Here is a 17,922-nt window from a genome sequence, read left to right as displayed (position 1 = left end):
CATGGCTTGCCACTTTGGAGAAAGAGTTTGCGGGAAGAAGCACTTGCTGGTAATTCTGTCTGGTCACTTCTGATCCAAAATTAATGGATGCACATAAAGGTAGGGAAGGGCAACACGTCACAATTTTTGGTGTGTCTACATCTTCACCTTCCTTCAGAAATGTAACAGCAGTCTAAAACTGAGTCTCACACAGGAACTATCCACTCCAACACACACTGATTCTCCCTGCTCTTCTGCGATGTGCGCTGAGGTCGGCTGGGTAAGTATTCCGGGATCCTCGGCAGCTGCTACTTCTATGCGAATGCAAAGGGAGAGAAGGAACACTTCATCATTCGTCAGTTGGTACAAGAGGTCCTTATTCCAACAGTATTGCAGGGCACAAGGGAGATCAGGGGCTTTATCATTACCCGTGTCACACACGAGACGGACTGCCTCAGCATTAACTACCCCCTTTATCATTTTTATACCAGCAGGAATTCCTCCTGAGGAAAGGAATTCACAGGAACCCCACGTTTTGCCAGGTAAGAACACGACGCCCAAACCCAAACCTACCTGCAACTTCTTCCTCTGAAAGACAACTCAAGGCGTTTTGAAAAAAGTTATTTATTTTCATCGCTTTAATCTCTCTACTGTAGTGTTAGCACTTAACATAAGCATCCACTCTCCTACTGCCCTATTTACAGTCCATCGAAATGTATACTCTACAAATACAATACATATTTTCAGAAATGTAAGGGAAACGCACAATTTTTTAAGGTTTAAAAAAGTGACACTCATCTGTACAGGATCCTCAAATCATCCAAAACGTCCAATTTACAAGGCAGTATCCACACAGCTATGAAATGGCAGGTGCTACAGTGACAAAGCAGCAAACTTGCTAATACAATAAAACACAGGAAATTAAAGTGTTTGGGGGCACCAGAAAATACGTTTAGTACCGCTGAAGTTGTAAATTTAGTAATAGCCATATTTCTAGAAACGTGTAACTGCAAACTCGGAGAATGTTCTGAAAAATATTAAACATTATATACACATGAGGTAAATGTACCTTGGTCTTTTAAGAGGTAATTCGAGTTTAAAGCAACTGATGTGGTGAAGTTGTTTTTGTGTTGGTTTTTTTTTTTTTTTAAACACACAGTGATTAACACCCTGCAATCGTTTCAATGGCACAATATGAACAAGGAACTAACTAAAAGGTGAATTTCATGGCAATCACTCAGAACCATTACTGAAAAAAATAAAATAGCCTCTTATTTCACATGACACCTTCACGTCCCCATACAGTCACTCCCAAAGTCTTTACCCTATTTACAAAGTCTTTCTTAGGATTACAGCTGGAACCATTGGAGGGTGACAGCGTGTCATACTTGGAAAGTCAGCTTGAGAAACATCCCAGAATTCCAGCTTTTAAGGTTGGAAGGTCCCTGAAGAATTCCAGCATTCCAAAAACATGTCAGGCTTTTCAGCATCAGACCATTTCCATCCAATGCTCCTTATTCTCCATGTCCATACCCACCTGGTCACAAGTCTGTAAACCAAACTGAGGCTTCAATGCTACTAAAACGTCCAATTGATGAAATCCACAGAATTTAAGTGAACGTGTCATGTATGTAATATTTACAATAAACATTTGCATCAGTCTTCATCAGAAACTGTTTTGGTATATACTTGAAATGATATAAAATTAATATTTTGAATGCTAAAATATTTTGGTCCCCTTGGATTTCCAAGAGCAGATCTGGTGATATTACAATCTTAATTTAAAAAATACTTATGTCTACCTGTGTCCATATAGAGAAGATATGACCTTACACAGGTAACATTTAAAGTTACAGAATATATACAGACACAGCCTTTGTAAAAGGTGTTCAGTTTATATAATGGAAAAGAAGAACAAAGCTTCAAGTTGTGGTGTCAGAACTGAGGATACATACGGCTCTACTTGGAATTTTCCTCTCCTGCATGCCAAAATGAATAAGGTTGTCCCAAAATAACGTTCCTACTGTCATGCACTGCCTCGGGCTTTCTTCCTGCGCTTTGTTTTTGCAAGGTTCTACTACAACGTGAAAAATTACAACAACCTAAGAGTAGTTGACAGCACCTGAGGAGAACCAAGACTGGTAGGTTAGAGACAGATGTAACAAACCAGTACGCAGCTGACCAAAGAATCTGCGTGCCACTATGCCCTTCAGCTGCCGTAGATTTGCTTGTAAGTGCTGCTCCTTATGTTTTAGGAAAACGCACGTTATGGTGATAAGGTTTTGTAGGTGCTAAAAAAAGCCACCAATGAAATTATTTGATGAGTTATACTGGAAGCTATCTCATGTTCCCATCAAGATTACCACAGAGATCTGAAGAGTGCCAGTACCCTGGTGATGCTAAAGTATGAACTGTATAATCTGTATCTATGGTTAAGGTCCAGGCACATCTACAAAAACCTCAAAATTTAACAAAGGCAACGAATTGTTTAAATAGGAAGCCTTTGAAATCAGTACAGAGACACAGTAAGTTCTACTTAGATGCTGACCTGTTTTCTTTAAATATTTGTCTTGATAAATGGAACTTGTTAGAGGCATGCCACGTAGATAGACTTGGGAGTTTAGTTCTATTCAACCACCTTCCAGCAGGAGTAAACTCATCCACAAAGGTGGGTAAATAAAGCATTTTATTACTTGCAGCTTGACCTCGGAAGATCTGTAATTCTCACATTATTCAAACCCACCACGAAGAATTTGGAAACCACAAGAGGCAGCCAAGATAAGGCTCAGCACTTCGCCTTACGCCACCTGCACCGCCTCTTCCTATTGGGACCCATCCCCTTGGCTGCTCTCACTCCCACGGGCCACAATCTTGGCTCTGCCTCCACCAGCAACCCCCCGCCACTGCTGCCGGCGCGGTGCAAAGCTCCAGAGGGCCGTACGCCGGAGAACCAAACGGAAGCAGAGTTAAGGCTGCCGTGCGTGTCACGTAACACGACGGATGCTGACGCGTTTGGAGAGCAGGAGGTGAGGTGGCATATTCGTCACCAGGCACATCCTGAAATACTGCTGACCATTAATGAAACCAAAGGGCAACCAGACTCTAAAACTCCAGTTCAAAAAAACCAACAAACCATCCTGGTAGCAGCAGTTGTTTGAAGACAATTTTCCAAATGAACTCCCCCGGTCCCCTCCAGAAGTTGTATATTTGGGCAGGAAGCAATTCAATTTCTAAACAAGTTTGTGAAAACCTCGGGACATCCTTAAGATCTCAGGCAAATCTTGACATGTTCTTCTGACACCACCAGCCACCGTACGCTTTGTCCTCGTAACGATGACGAGGATTGCTGGAATCCTCTGGTATTTGTATCCAAAGACCTGCAGCTCACCACTTTCTGTGCATGAGGCACACACAAAATACACGCACATAAAATTTATAAGCAGCTTTGAACTTTCTAGTACAAAAGCCCAAATAACTTCTCCTTAATTACAGGTGCACTTAATCCTTGTTTAATTGTGAATATTGTTCTTTGAGCCTGAAGACTCTGCAGAACTGCACAGAAAATACGCTTTTCGGATGTGATTTAATGGAGCAAAATCTCCCTTAAGAACATCTTGCTCCTCTTGCTACTTTTCTGAAGTAGATAGGTACTTGAAGCATTTTAGAAGTACCACTTGATTAATCTGATATATAATTATGACTCATGACTTGACAATTACAAAATACGACAGTGAATTAACTAGCTTACACTATTTAAAACTCTTACAGTGGTTTAAGGAGTCAGATTTTGGTAAAATTGAAGGTATTCCATGAATTACGTATTCACTTGCTGAAATGAGTGTGAATTAGATCCTAGCTAGGCAAAGGAACAGTTGATTTTTAACTTGTATTTTTGAAACCAAAGTACCATAGGCTTTGTACGCTCCTACTGGTTTCCATTAAAAGACTCAGAAGCGGCACTTACTGGTGTGATACAATCTATTTTGAAGGCAAAGCGATGTTCTGAAAAAGTGGGAAAAAAACCCAGTAATTATGTATAAAGTATAGTTCCCACAACTGAATGAGGTCAATTTGTAAATCAAGGAGAGCCCAAAAGATGGACTACCTTCGTAGCCAGCCCGCTCCAACGGCACACTCACACTCTGAATGGGAGAACGGCGGTGGGCGTTCAGAACGGTCAGCGTACCGGCCAGGAACGAAGCTGCTCAACCATTGCACTCCAGAACAATGTAGTGAAACCAGCTCTGTTTTAGAAGTGACCTCCTGTTTCTAGCACAGCCAACAAGAAGTTGAGACCAGCTATCGACTTTCCGAATGAAAAAATGAGAGGTTAATCAAAATAAAACTAGACTACACAATGCTTTGTAGGTAACCTGGGAAAGAGGTTCGTAGTGCACAGAAAGGACCCAACACAACTGTTTAGCACGTCCACAAAAATCCTAGTAAGTGACGTTCCTATGAAGTACTACAAGGCAGCAATATCCTTCTGTTCCCCCGCTGAGGTAGAACAATTGACCTTCTCAACTCGCCACTCCGGCGCAGACAGAGATTTTTACAGTGTCCTTCGGCAGCGAATCCAGGATCACATCTTTATCCCCTCCTGCTGACTCAGTTGCGACAAGGTTTTCTTGATGCGCAGAGCCGTTAGCCTGGCGGCTCCGTTGGCGTACCAGCATTCCCGCATAATCTTTGCCATTACTCGGAGTGCCTGCAAAGGGAAGGCAAGTAATTACACGTACTGTTGTACCTACTGTTCCGACATAGCCCATGTGGCCTCTGTTCTGCCTCTTCATGCGTTTCTGAAGCCTGTTACTAGCACTAGTAACTGCATGGAAAAGCCTGTTGTATAAAACTCGCAAATTCTTGGCTTTGTTTACAGAAAAAAACCCAAATCCTTTTAAATACTGTAGAGCAGAACTAGTATTTCTCAGTAGAATTTCAGCCCATGTGAAAATATTTTAATGAAAAATTCGTAGCTTGTCTGTGACTGTTTTCTGAATATTTGCATTACACAAAAACCTACTCTTTTTCCATGTCACTTCCAGTTGAACAACAGCAATAAACCAGGAAGTACTCTGTATTAGCACGGAAGTACTGGGTAGCGGGGAATGTAATCACTTCCTTCGGTCACAAGTTGCTTCTCAAGGAGTTAGTTCAACGCACAGCAATTCAGAAGTTTATCAACTATCTTCCTCAAACTGAAGCTCTGTGCTGACTCTGGAAAATCCTGAAGTCTTTTTGCCCTTCAAATAGCCATTCTTTGAAATCCGTGAATGCTACTACGCGAGTAACAATGCAAATAACAAAAGCTGCGGATGAAATACAGAACAGCTCTACATCCCAAGATTTTGTACTCAAAGCTGGATTACACCGAGCTGCCAAGTCAATGTGTGGGATGGGAACGGCAGCATTTACAAAGCAACCCTACAGTCTGTGGGTGCATATCATCGCCTTTCTCTCCAGTCCTCACCCATGAGTTCGTTTCACACACAACAGCCCCGTTCCCTCTTCCATCATATCTCAACATCCTACCGTAGCCTATCACAGCCGTTCTCCCAAGCTCTGAACTGGGAAGCACTGCTTAGAATCACAGAATCCAGCCCTAGCTGAGTTCCTAGAGCGAGCAATATTGACCAGAGGGGGCTGGAAAGGCCAGAGGCTCGCTGCCAGGCACACTTCTGCCCCGTGCAGTGACTACCAGCATAGAGAACTCACTCCAGAATCAGGTAGGCACTTCCACAGAGGCACGGTCACGAGTGGTCGCTACACCCACGCTCCAGCTCTAAACCCATGGCTTACCAGAGTTTCAGCTTCCTAATAACCGTGTTCATCTTTCCCTAAGTGCATTCAGCACAGGTTCTGGAGACACACGAAATACTAAGGCCACCACAGTTTTGGAGAACTCATACAGGTGTTTCCTACTCTGGCTCGTCAGTAGGATGCTGCTTGACGACACAAGGATAGGGCAAAGACCTCTCCGAGCTGGCAGAGCACCGAGCCGAATCCACCCAGTCTGCTTCCTGAAGGAGATCACCAGCCTCGCCACAAACCAGCGGGCACAGCCCTCATCGGCTCCTGTGTCTTTGCCAGCCCTGCGGCGGGTTAACCCAGCCCAGCAGGCAGCTGAGCCCGCTCAGCCACTCGCTCACCCCCTGCAGCGGGATGGGGGAGAATCAGGAGGGCAAAAGGGAAAAACTTGTGGGTCGAGATACAGACAGTTCAACAGGCAAAGGGGGAAAACCAATCAAAGCAAAGAAAAACAAGTGATACAAAACCAATTGCTTACCACCATCTGACTGATGCCCAGCCAGTCCCTGAGCGACAGCAACCCCTGGAAAACTGCCCCCTGCCCTGGCTGACTGCTGAGCATGATGCCGCAGGGTATGGAATATCCCTCTGCTCAATCCCTCTATCCCTTTCAGCCTCTTGTCCACCTCCAGCCTGCCCAGCAGTACGGAGTGGGGCAGAGGGAGACCTGGAGAAAGCCTTGAAGTGTGTAAACACTGCTCAGCCACAGCTGAGGCATCCGTGTGCTACCGAACTGGTTTGGTCACAAACCCAAAACACAGCACAGGCTACTACGGAGCAAGTTGACTCAGTCCCAGCCAGGCACAGCACAACCCCCAGCTGCACCATTTATTTGCAATATTTCCTGTACAATGTAATTCAGACTATCTTTCATTTACGTTAGCATCACCTGTACCCCACAGGAAGCGATCCCAGAATCCTCCACGCAGGTTCAGCTATTATTTTTTGGGCAATCGCATTCAATATTAACGTATAACCAAGGATCAATAACATTAAATAAAGCCACAATGATCAGAATGAAATCAAGCTCTCCTAGAAGCAACCTCCTCCCTTCAACAAGTACAATTTTTAAGCCACTGAACTCCATAAAAGCTCTGGTATCCATGAAAGCAGCTTTAGCAAGGTTAGTTCCTACCTCACAGCTCTGCCATCTGTTTGGAATATTGGGTCTTAGCTTCTGCTCACACACAACTTTCCTCATTTCTTCAACAGAGGGATCTGAGGGAACGAGGTCGTAGTACGGCAACTGGTAATCCTCGTGAATTCCTGTACAGGTCGGAAACAGCTTTATTTTAGCTACCATGAAGTTACATGTTCTTCACTTTTGACTGTGTTCCTTATCAGTACCCTACCATTTTATTCTTTCATTTTCACTTTTGAAAATTGCATTGTAATGACTGACAAATAAGTAAAGAATCCTTAACTGTACCTTAGGAGTGTTTACATTACCCTCGAAGAATTTTAATTTTTGAAATTTATACATTTGGAAGAGATGGAAGCTAAGCCAAATCTTTCATATGCTATACTGAAGACATGGTTCTTGGAAACATATGCTTTCTAATAGCATGTTTTGTTTTAAAGAAGGTATGGAAATTATCTGAACAAGTTACAGCTAGCCCTTATTGTGGCATTTGCCTTGCTCTCAAGGACATTTAATTTCCATCTTCTCCCCTCTAAGCGAAGGTTTTAGAAAGAAATTACCATAGACAAGGACATTTCCTATTTTCTTCAATAGGTACGGTCAATCAGTTTACAAAGAGGTCGAATAAACCAGTCATCATCTACAGGATTAACAGTTAGAAAGTCTGAGACATACTGGCTATGACCCTGCGCTGGTTTTAGAGCAAACTGTTTACTCAAACTTGTTCAGGCTCTGCAAGTCACTTGTAACTGCTTAGTATGTCCCATTTTGGAAAGATTGCCACGTACCACCGATTGAACATCGCCGAGCTATTTCCCAAAACACTAATCCCATTGCATAGATGTCTGCTCGTTTGAATGACTCAAAGTGTTTCATGTTTATGGAATCATCTAGAACTTCGGGTGCCATGTACCTGTTTGCGACAAAAAAAAAAAAAAGAAAAAAGGTTTAATTCCATAAACACTCACTGTAGAGAACGTTCAGTGCTACTGATCAGCTTATAACCAAATTTCAGTATTTATGTGGAAAAGGAGACAAAGGAAAACCTGCTTCGTTAAGGTTATCCAATGAAAGATCTTTCAGTGCAAAGGGGATAGCAAGTAAACTGAGAGGAACAAATGAAGGAATCGGGGAGTAAGTAAAATGTGAAACGATACACAGAGCCATAAATCCGACAGACACAGGGTAAGGGAGACGCTGACAAAGACCAGAAGTCTCCAGTGGCCAATTGATGGGCTACCAAGAAACTCCAGGCATAGCTTTGGAGAGGGCCAGTTCAGACATCATAACTGCTAATAAGTAGGAACCAAGAGAAATAGGAGGATGGTGGATCCCCAAGGTAGGCCTGTTGGACTGTGGAATATTACCAAGGAACATTTAGGAGAAGGGTAGCCGGGAGGCACAAGAGTGGGGCGACAAAAAAGGACATCACTGGGGCCAGCTGCACGGCCAGCTGCCGGTCACCATGCAGCACTGTTGAGGATTCCTTGGGAACAACGGCTCCCTACCATTGCAGTAACTCATTTTTCACCATAAACCACGCCAGGAGCTTTTTTTTTTGGAACAGTTACACATTAACAACCGTGCTCACAAGAACAGTTTATTTTACCAACATTTCCCGCCGCAGAAAAATCTGTGACAGATTAAACTGAGAAGCAGGGACTGAGCTGGCCACGGCATGACTGTGACCTCGTTGAGTGACCAGAAACATCACACAAAGTGCCAGCGCTGGACCGTGCTGCGGGAGCCCCCACCGCATCGCCGCCAGGCAGAACGACTGCGGTGGTACCGCGCTCTCAGCCTGGCACAGCTCTGGCAGCTAAACCCCACGTGCAGGGTGTGGCAGAGGTCTCTCCACGGCACTGCCCCATCAATCTCAAGCTGACATGCCAATGAAGCAGGTGAGAAGGACACCAGAGCTTTGGGGAGAGCACAGTTAGCTGGTAGGACAGCAACACACAGAAATTCCTGGAGTGAAATACAGTGCCGGGTGACAGCTCAACCTCGGGAACAGCCACAGCAGCTCTACACAGTTTCATTTCACCAACATAACACTAGGATTTTCTTTTCCTAGTGTCAGGGGTGGTAGGCAGAACGCCAGATACACTACTGAAATAAATTGCAGGACTATCAGACCTTTCAGAACACAGCACTGCTGTGTCTTACGGACATGACATACAGCCAAGGAAGTAAGGGCTACCAAAAAAAAAGAGCAAAAACGCAACCAGTAGTCCAGGACTTCCCCAAGGGCTGCTGACAAGAGTTCTTAGCACTTTACAGGCATATAAATCCCCCACGAGCAGAGGACAACTGTCTGAAGAGGAACATCAGGTTTACTCTCACAGTGTTTACTGAGCGGAAGAAGAGTCTTAAGTTGACACATGTCACAATCTGATATAGAATCACAGAATCGTCTGGTTGGAAGAGACTCTCAAGATCGAGTCCAACCATTCACTCTGCACTGTCAGGGTCCCTAAACCATGTTGCTCAACACCAAATCCACACAGTTTTTAAACACCTCGAGGCATGGGGACTCCACCACCTCCCTGGGCAGCCTGTTCCAATACTTCACAACCCTCTCTGGAAAGAAATTCTTCCTGATATCCAACCTAAATTTCCCCTGGTGTAACTTGAGGCCATTCCCTCTCGTCCTGTCATTCCTAACGTGGGAGAAGAGACCGACCCCCATCTCCCTACAACTTCCTTTCAGGTGATTGTAGAGAGCGAGAAGGTCCCCCCTGAGCCTCCTCTTCTCCAGACTGACCAGTCCCAGCTCCCTCAGCCGCTCCTCATAGGACAAGTTCTCTAAACTCTTCACTAGTTTCGTTGCTCTTCTCTGAACCTGCTCCAGCACCTCAACGTCCTTCTTGAACAATGCTCAAATTATTCTGGGCCACTATCAAAAACTTTTTAAATAAGAATGCAAGATTGTAGTGGGTGCTTTAATGCTCTTCAAGGATTTCACATTGTTGGATAATCTTCTTATGCTACTCCATGTACTTGGCAGTATAGTGATCAGCTTTGGGTCTAAAGATAAATGAAACATTCTGTCTTCAAGATCACATAGGGATGAGAAGAGTGATGGAGCTGGAAAAACACCGAGCCAAAAACCCTGACTGTGTTGCAAGACTGTCAGTCAGAATCACCAAAACAAGCACTAAACGAGACTGACTGTTTCTGTAGATCATCCCAAGGACAAGTGCTTTAACAGGAAAGACCATAAAAGGCGTGAATGTGGCAACGGAGCTGAATTCATACTGTCAAAAGAAAAAAATTCTCCCCCCAAAACGTGACTTCCATTGAATTTATTGGCAAATTGACCTCTTACCATGATCCTCCACCAATGCATTTAGATTGGCTTTGGCTTCCATAACTCAGAATGGTGACTGACTGCTCAGAAAGTCTGAGAGATTATTGCTGGGCCAAGACAGGCAGAGGGCAGTAGGTCACCTAGTGCGGAGAGTAGGTCGGCCATCCCATGGCTATCAGACAGAGGGGAGAGGAACGTGCATCTCCTTGTCAGCTCACCTATCGGAAATGCATTGCTTGTCAGAAACAGCACCTTAGGTGGGAGAGAACTACTCTACATAGACTAACTTTGACCTTCTGAACAAGGTCTGCAGCGTGGTATTCTCCAAGAACAAAAGGATAAGTCTACAAGGAAGTTTACAAATTATGTTGACGTAGCCTTGCCAAACTTTGGGTGCCCACTGACCTCTTTCCCCAGCCTTCTGGTCCAAAAGCTCTCTATTAGCTGCCTAAATTCCTTGTACAACATGTAGGGAGCTTGGTGTCAAACAGGACCCACACACAACATTTTGAGTGTGAACTTCATTATCAAAAACTAACCAGAGGTGCAGAGCTACTCACCGAAGAACGCACAAGAGGGAGGAAGAGGGGACTAAATCTTTTATGAGAATAAATAATTTTCAGAGAGCTAGAAGTGACTCATGTCTTCTGCGCAGGAAGAGAGGTTGTAAGTGGGATCTACAGACACAGCTGAAAGGATGCTTCCTCCAAAGGCTGAAGAAAGTGACTGATTTGCACATCATTTTTCTTTGCACGGAGGTGTAGTAGCAAATACTAAGTCGCACGTGGTATGTGCCATGCACACAGCTGAGTTCCCAATGACAAATTCCAAAGCAGTCTGCTGGTTTACTACCAAGGATTGATGGACACTTGGAAAACGAATAATGTCCAGTACTTTGAAATCTAGTAGCAGTCCAGAAAATAGATCTCATCTAACCATTTGTGTGGTATCTTTAAAGCTGGCAAAGGACAAGTAGAGTAGAGCTTTAGAACACAGTAATTTCAGCAATATAACTGTCAGTAAAACTAATTTTCAGGACATGTTCTAAAAGCTTTTCCTCATTGAGCCTTAAAAGGAAATTTTTTTTTTCCTTCCAAAAAGCCACAGCTAAATGGGGGCATCCTAGTTCACTGTAAAACCCCAGGCACACCCCTGTCCTCCCCTGCAGTAGCACTTCCTAAAGAGCCAGATGAAAATTTTGTGTATGGATTGGAGACTGGACAACATCACCACAGGATTTTCACTACAGCATGTGCTGAAGTTAATCGTGTCCAACCCTGAACCACTGGGCTCCCAGAGCTTTCTCCATGCCAGGCACACAAGCCTCAGTCTGACACACCACTGAACCTACAGACAGCAGAGGGACAAAACGGCCGCCCACGCCGCACAGCTCTTGCTGCGGTTCAGTTAGTGCTGCTCTCTCTGTAGGTGCACCGATTACGAAACGAAACCAAGCTTCTCTTCAGAACAGCTTCCAGTTGTTATTGTCTGAAGGTCTGGTAATGACAAATTACAGCCAGTCAGTCTAATTGCACTTGTGCTGGAGTTGAACAGCCCTGACTGCTTTTCAGGACAAGAAAAATCTGTATTTTCAAACGCAGAAGTAGGCCTTCAAAAGAAAGGCAGTATACCAACTCATCCATTGATAGTTCTATTTATGCATTAGACAACAAAGCTGACTGCTCTCAAGTCCTCATGTTTCTCTCAAAAGTACCATCCCATGAAAGTCTATGTCCAAGGGTCAACATGCTTTTGAAGTACCTACTGTCTAACTAAATTACCAGCTGGCAAGGAAGTGCCCAGGAACTCTACCTGCCACTATTTACATTTTCCTGCTGCTTGTGTTTGTACCCAAGAAACCTTCTGTATTGGACAAGAAAAAAAAAAAATAGGTGTTTTATGATGAAAAAAGTCACCTGAGCCATCACGTTCCTGATTTTACCTTTTTGTTCCCACTCTGTGGTTTGGGGCAATATCAATTGTGTCCGTAGCTGAATCGTGCCTGACCGCCAGTCCCAGGTCTGCAATGCAGCACGTTCCGTTCTTTTTTACCAATATGTTTTTTGATTTCAAATCTCTGTGGGCAATCGCTGGTTTGCCTGGAAGGGGAAAAAAAAACCAGAAATAACACATCTGTAAAAATGCCTTAAATGTCCACCATATTGCTCCACTCTACCGCTCCTTTGAAAGTATTTCTTGCATACATATAGGAATTGCCACAAAAAAAGTTTCTAATATGTTTGGAAACAGATCCATGGCGCTGTTTTCGAAGACAAGACAACACTACAGGCACTATTACTTAGTGCCTTTCACCAGGTGTTTCGTAGGAAGGACTGTTACATTACAAATCTTGGATACGCCATAGAAAGGAGGGTAAAAAAAAACCTTCCAAATTAAGAAGTTCTGTTAGTTCAGAAGTTCTTGCAGGTCCCAAACAGACGTTTTTTGATTCACTCAGCTCCACAGAGCATTAACGTGGGGTTCTGTGCTGAGTTCAGCTGCTTCCTCATCACACAAAATATTCTAATTAAGAGAATTATGGTATAAAGAGCTACATATGTGCCGTTTAAAAAAACCCAGTAGCATCCCCACGACAGATGAATAGTTGTAAGGTTACCTTGCGTGCCAACAATTTCCATGTGGAGGTGAGCAAGACCACTGGCAGTAGACAAGGCCAACTTTATCATCCCTTCCACTGTTACCGTGTACCTGTTCAGGTAATCAAAGAGTGACCCGTGCTCGTGATAGTCTGACACCAACCACAGCTGAGTCCACGTACCATTGTCTGTAAAACAACACTGGCATGAATACCCCGCACACCCAGACAAGCAAACCACCCACGTTGCTTTTGCACAACCCTTACCAAGCACGGATTCTGGTTGGCAAGTCACCTCAGCCCATTAGACTCAAATCTTTACTTCCATCTGGCCTCAGCCTGGGAGACAATTTCCACAGTTACCAGCAGCTGGTGGATTTTTCCTCCTGGAGCTGAAGCTTGCAAGCAGCTTCATTACTTCAGCATCCATTACTTCAAAACCAAAACCAATTCCCCCCTCTGGTGACCTCTAAGTTGCTGGCCAAAACTGAGGTGTGCGGGAGGCAGAAGGGTCAAGACAATGAACAACACTGACTATGAGAAAACCAGTTTGCTGTACGATTTTCCACTGAACTGTGAAGAACAAGACTGGCATATATCCCAAGGCATACAAAGGACAGGTAAGAACTAAATTCTTCACACTACTAAACCAGTGGACACAGAAAAATACCTTGAAGTTTAAGCCACAGAGAAAAGACTATTAAAGGAATTAAAATTAAGAGGGGGGCAAAAGTTTGTTGGTTTTTTTTACTGAATAAGTGGAAATATACCCAGAAAAGAACAATCCTGCCACCAAGTAGGTTCTCCAATTTTATTTTGTTATAAAAGCAACTCGTGGCAGATCTGAGAAGTGTTTTTATAGCTAACTGCTTTCGTAGAAGAGTGACATCTCTTCAGGAGACTAGCTATCCCCAGAAAAGATTTCAGTTGGACTTCTATCCTGAATTACGCAGCTGCTATTCCCTACGAACCAGTGAGAAAACGGCACGAGCAAAGGAGATCCCATCATGTGGTAGTCCTTAAGTATTATCCAAAGGCACACTCAAGAACTACACATGAAGAACAGGAGGGAGAGAAGTGAATTCAGAAGTTAGTTCCCATCATTCGGAAAAATTTTTAGTTTTCCAAGAGGAGGTTCTATTTCCTTCCCCTCTTCCTCCACACCCCTCAAAGAACACACCTGGCCTGGAAAAGTCAGAGGCACAAAACGCCTGATCTAAGGACCAACAGAAACTTTTCACCTTTTATGTAAGTACTTGTGCTTATCTTTAAATAAGCACTTGGCTGCGGGTGGGAAACCTTTCGAGCATCCCTTCTACTTGGATAGAATCATGGAATGGTTTGGGTTGGAAGGGACCTCAAAGATCATCCAGTTCCAACCCCCCTGCCATGGGCAGGGGATGTTTCTAGGGAGACCAGCAATGCCATTAAAAATAATTTTTAAAAAATAATTTAAAAGCCACCAAATGCTTCTGAGCAGGGAAATAAAATTCTCATCCACATTCAAAGAATCCTCATAATAAAGAGAATTCTGCCTCACTACACCCACAGAATAGCCTCAGCTGTGGTTTAATTTAATTTAAACAGGCAAAAGCAAGCAGTCCAGTGCTCTAACCTGCAAGATTGTGAAGAAAGCTGCTGTTGCAGTGGGAAGCAGCTTATAATATGCCCACAGAAGTGACTCCTAAGCTTTGTTTTTTAAAAGGAAAAAAGAAAAATCAAAGATTTCCTTTTTAAAACATCTTCAATTATTTTATAGTTAGGGCTGCTCCTTCTTTTGCTACTTGGCATGCACGAGCATGAACTCGTACAACTTCACATACTGTTAATGTGACTCTTTCCAAAGAGAATCATGGACTCTGAAAAGTCAATCCCCCAGTATTAGCTTCATTGACCCAGTTTTACAGACCCATTAGAAACAGGTACGTGTTGAAAGGCATTTAAAAGGTGCTCTCAAACACATACAGGCAAAGAGCTCCAAAAAGCTGTAGAAGTTCAAAATAAACTTAACCAGTTAAGAGTATTCTCTTCACTCAGTTTTATTCTACTGTTGCACCAGTTATGACCCTACATTGCCTGCAATAATTCTCTCCTGGGCATCACCACCACACACACTCCTTGCCTGATCCTGTGTTTGATTTCTTCCCGTGTTTCTTATGAATGGGACACCTCAGCAGGTGTCTAAACTAGAGGGAAATCATGCTATTAAAGAGTCTACCGGACCTGTTGTGCTTAAATCCATCTCTGAAAGATGTCACAAAGTTTCTGAAGAACTTTCACTGCTTCGAATCAAGGTTACAATGTCTTTGCATAAAGTTTTTCCCCTCTTAACTCTAGGTGCCCACCTACGAAGAGAACACGCTGCTGATTACAGACCCTTCTTCATCAGTTTTATCTTATTTGTTACCTGTAAGTCTTAATATTCAGTCTGGTTTTCCCTTCCTTCCGAAGGAGAAAATAAAAAGCTAGGCTTACTATCCATTCCAAAAGGAGCCATGATTCTTCCCTGTTGTATGTTATGTTTGTGACCCTCCAACCAGATTTTGGAGATGGGACAGCGTTACATCCAAACTTACATGAGTAATATTAACTATATTAAAAATTATTGAACAGGTTGCCCAGAGAAGTTGTAGATGCCCCATCCCTGGAACTGTTCAAGGCCAGGTTGGATGAGGCTTTGGGCAACCTGGTGTAGTGGAGGGTGTCCTTGCCCATGGCAGGGGGGTTGGAACTGGATGATCTTTGAAGTCCCTTCCAACGCTAACCATTCTATGATTCTAATTATAATATATCAATAATGATTAATATTAATCACAGACGAGCTGAAACGCAGCAACAAGTACAACGTCAAGCTCTCAGATGGCTCCTACCAGGTTTTCTTTCCCTTGCTACGTTTGACAAGCTCACGTTCCTTCAGTGATCCAAGCAGGACACGTTAGGAACAACTGAAGTCTTCTTAGACCGTTGACAGTAGTTAATTATTACCAAGTAATAATTAACCTGACCCTGAGTGGTTTTGGCTGCACAGTAAACAGCATCTGCCACGATGCCTTCAATCACAGGATTTGCATTATCAGGTAATAAAAAGTAATTCCACTCAGTAGTAATTCCATACAGTAGCATATCCTTCTGTGATAAGGCAGTCTAATTTAGCTCACACACACGCCGCCATCAAGAATTCCGGGCGATTTCAGAATCATCAAGAAATCACAGAAATTGACCTACGTTCTTCGAAACCTACTGAAGAGATTCATTACGGTTATTTTGTCTGTTTGCAAAAAACCTGAAGTATTTTAGACCATCGAAATCACTCAGGAGTAAAAAAGGTTTTTCTTTCGCAGTTCTAACAAAATCTGAAATTCTGAGTGAAGAAACTTCCAGAATTGTTGTCAGAAGACTCATTACAGTTTGAGAAAAACATTAATTAAGTCCAAGCAACATCCACCTTAGACAAGCTGCCTCTTGGAGAAAGGAATTTCTAACAATTGCTTTATCAAATATATAATCCAGTTTCAATTAAAATTTAATTGACTGAATTAACATAAGTGAAAAAAATGGTCTGTTCACATTGGCACCATTAAAACAAAAATTTGGACTTAGCGCACGCTTGTTTTTAAAGCCAATGCCAGGTTTTAAGGTGTGACAGTACTGCTTGGTACAAGAGTTTTGAACCCAAATTTACGTTCCAAGCTGAAGGTTTAGAAGCTACAGAAATTGCCTAATTGCGTGTTTTCTCTAGCACCATGCAGTAAAGTGTTTCAAGGAGAGTGGGATACATCAGCCTTTCCTGGCATGCAGATAAAGTAACAGAAAAAAACAGAAAAAAGCAGTGAAGAGATGAGATATAGATGGCATCTATAACTAGAAAACTTTTCGAAATTACATATTTGGGGAGATGTCAAGGAAAACATCTGTTTCCGTGGCTAGAAGACTGATACTTTATTAGTGAAAGAGCTTGAGTCCATCACATTGAGACAGACATCTGATCAAACCAGTGAAAAGCACTGGAGCTGTGTAGATCAGCAAGATCTTCCAGTCAAATTCCTCCTTCTCAGGGTGAAGCCAGGGCTTGAAAAAGAGTAAATGGCTCAAATATTAGTTCTCTCAGGAAGAAGGAATTCTGCTTATTTCTCCCCATCACCCTTGGCGATCCACTTACTGTGTAAGGTGGTCTGATTGAACAAAATTTTCACCTAGGGAAGTGCAGCTTTCGATTAAGGGGAAGGAATGGAGAGGCCAAAGTATTTCAGTGCATGAAGTTATCCAAAAGCACGAAGGAGGAGACTCCACCTTGCTGGTAACACTGCAGCAGCTGTAGTTACAGACAGCTAATCCAGGGAAACCTTTAGTTCTGTAAGCTGGAGGATGCTGCCACTGCTCTTCTGCTAGTGCAGATAAAGTAGTCCCTGATACACTTTACATTTAAGTATCTAGGTTAGAAAGTACAAAACAAACCAAAAAAAACCACCCACAACCCCAACTATCTGTTTAGGTTGTTCAAAACAAGGCAACACATGGCCCAGAAAGTCACTTCCCTGACCTGGCAGTATTTGGAAGCTGGCATATACTCCTGGCTAAGCAAAGAGCCCACCAGAACACACACAACCACACTCGCCAGATGAAACACAACAGCAGCTGAGATCGTTCACTGCTTCCCAGCCCTCCGGCTGGGACCTACTGCCCAGGAAATTTCGGGATGGGAAAGCTCCTGCAGCCTTCTGAACACCACGCAGCTGTGGGGAAGTAGAGAGGGAGGAGAACGTGCCTCTGTAGTCACCTCTGCCAGGTCTCAGACACACAGCCAGATCCTTACAGTCTGAGACTCCGTGCACTCCAGCTGGGCTGCGCTAACTCCTGAACGCGTTCCGCACTGCCCTACGGAGAAATGGATGCAAATCCCTCACAGCTAGCATTTCATCTTGCACCTGATGAGCATTTATCATTTGGCACCAGCATCTACAGTGACAGACTGTGACAAACACCTACTGAGCCACTGCTCTCTAAAGCCACATCATGACACGCTCGCTCCTCCCGGAGCGCCGTGACGGCACACCTGCTAGCTGGAGGAATTGCCTCCTTCATTAACGG

General features: G+C 43.6%; 1 protein-coding gene across 8 annotated transcripts in view; it reads right to left on the bottom strand.

Moving 5' to 3' along the window:
- Window positions 1-621: 621 nt before the first annotated feature.
- Window positions 622-17,922, bottom strand: part of TGFBR1 (transforming growth factor beta receptor 1) — a 33,019-nt gene continuing 15,718 nt past the window's right edge. For 4 of the 8 annotated variants that reach the window (XM_086615087.1, XM_086615088.1, XM_086615091.1 and 1 more), the window contains 5 exons: window positions 12,856-13,023; window positions 12,181-12,337; window positions 7,717-7,841; window positions 6,923-7,053; window positions 622-4,687 (listed from right to left, as the gene is read on the bottom strand). In XM_086615087.1, coding sequence (XP_086471213.1) covers window positions 4,562-4,687; window positions 6,923-7,053; window positions 7,717-7,841; window positions 12,181-12,337; window positions 12,856-13,023 — 707 coding nt within the window. In that variant the 3' untranslated portion in view covers window positions 622-4,561. The remainder of the gene's footprint in view (window positions 4,688-6,922; window positions 7,054-7,716; window positions 7,842-12,180; window positions 12,338-12,855; window positions 13,024-17,922) is intronic. The other 4 variants (XM_086615089.1, XM_086615093.1, XM_086615092.1 and 1 more) reach the window with 4 other exon arrangements.

The sequence above is a fragment of the Tauraco erythrolophus genome, chromosome 7, assembly GCF_009769465.1.
Source record: "Tauraco erythrolophus isolate bTauEry1 chromosome 7, bTauEry1.pri, whole genome shotgun sequence".
In the NCBI taxonomy this organism is placed as follows: Eukaryota; Metazoa; Chordata; class Aves; order Musophagiformes; family Musophagidae; genus Tauraco; species Tauraco erythrolophus.
This window is presented reverse-complemented; position numbering and strand designations above follow the sequence as displayed.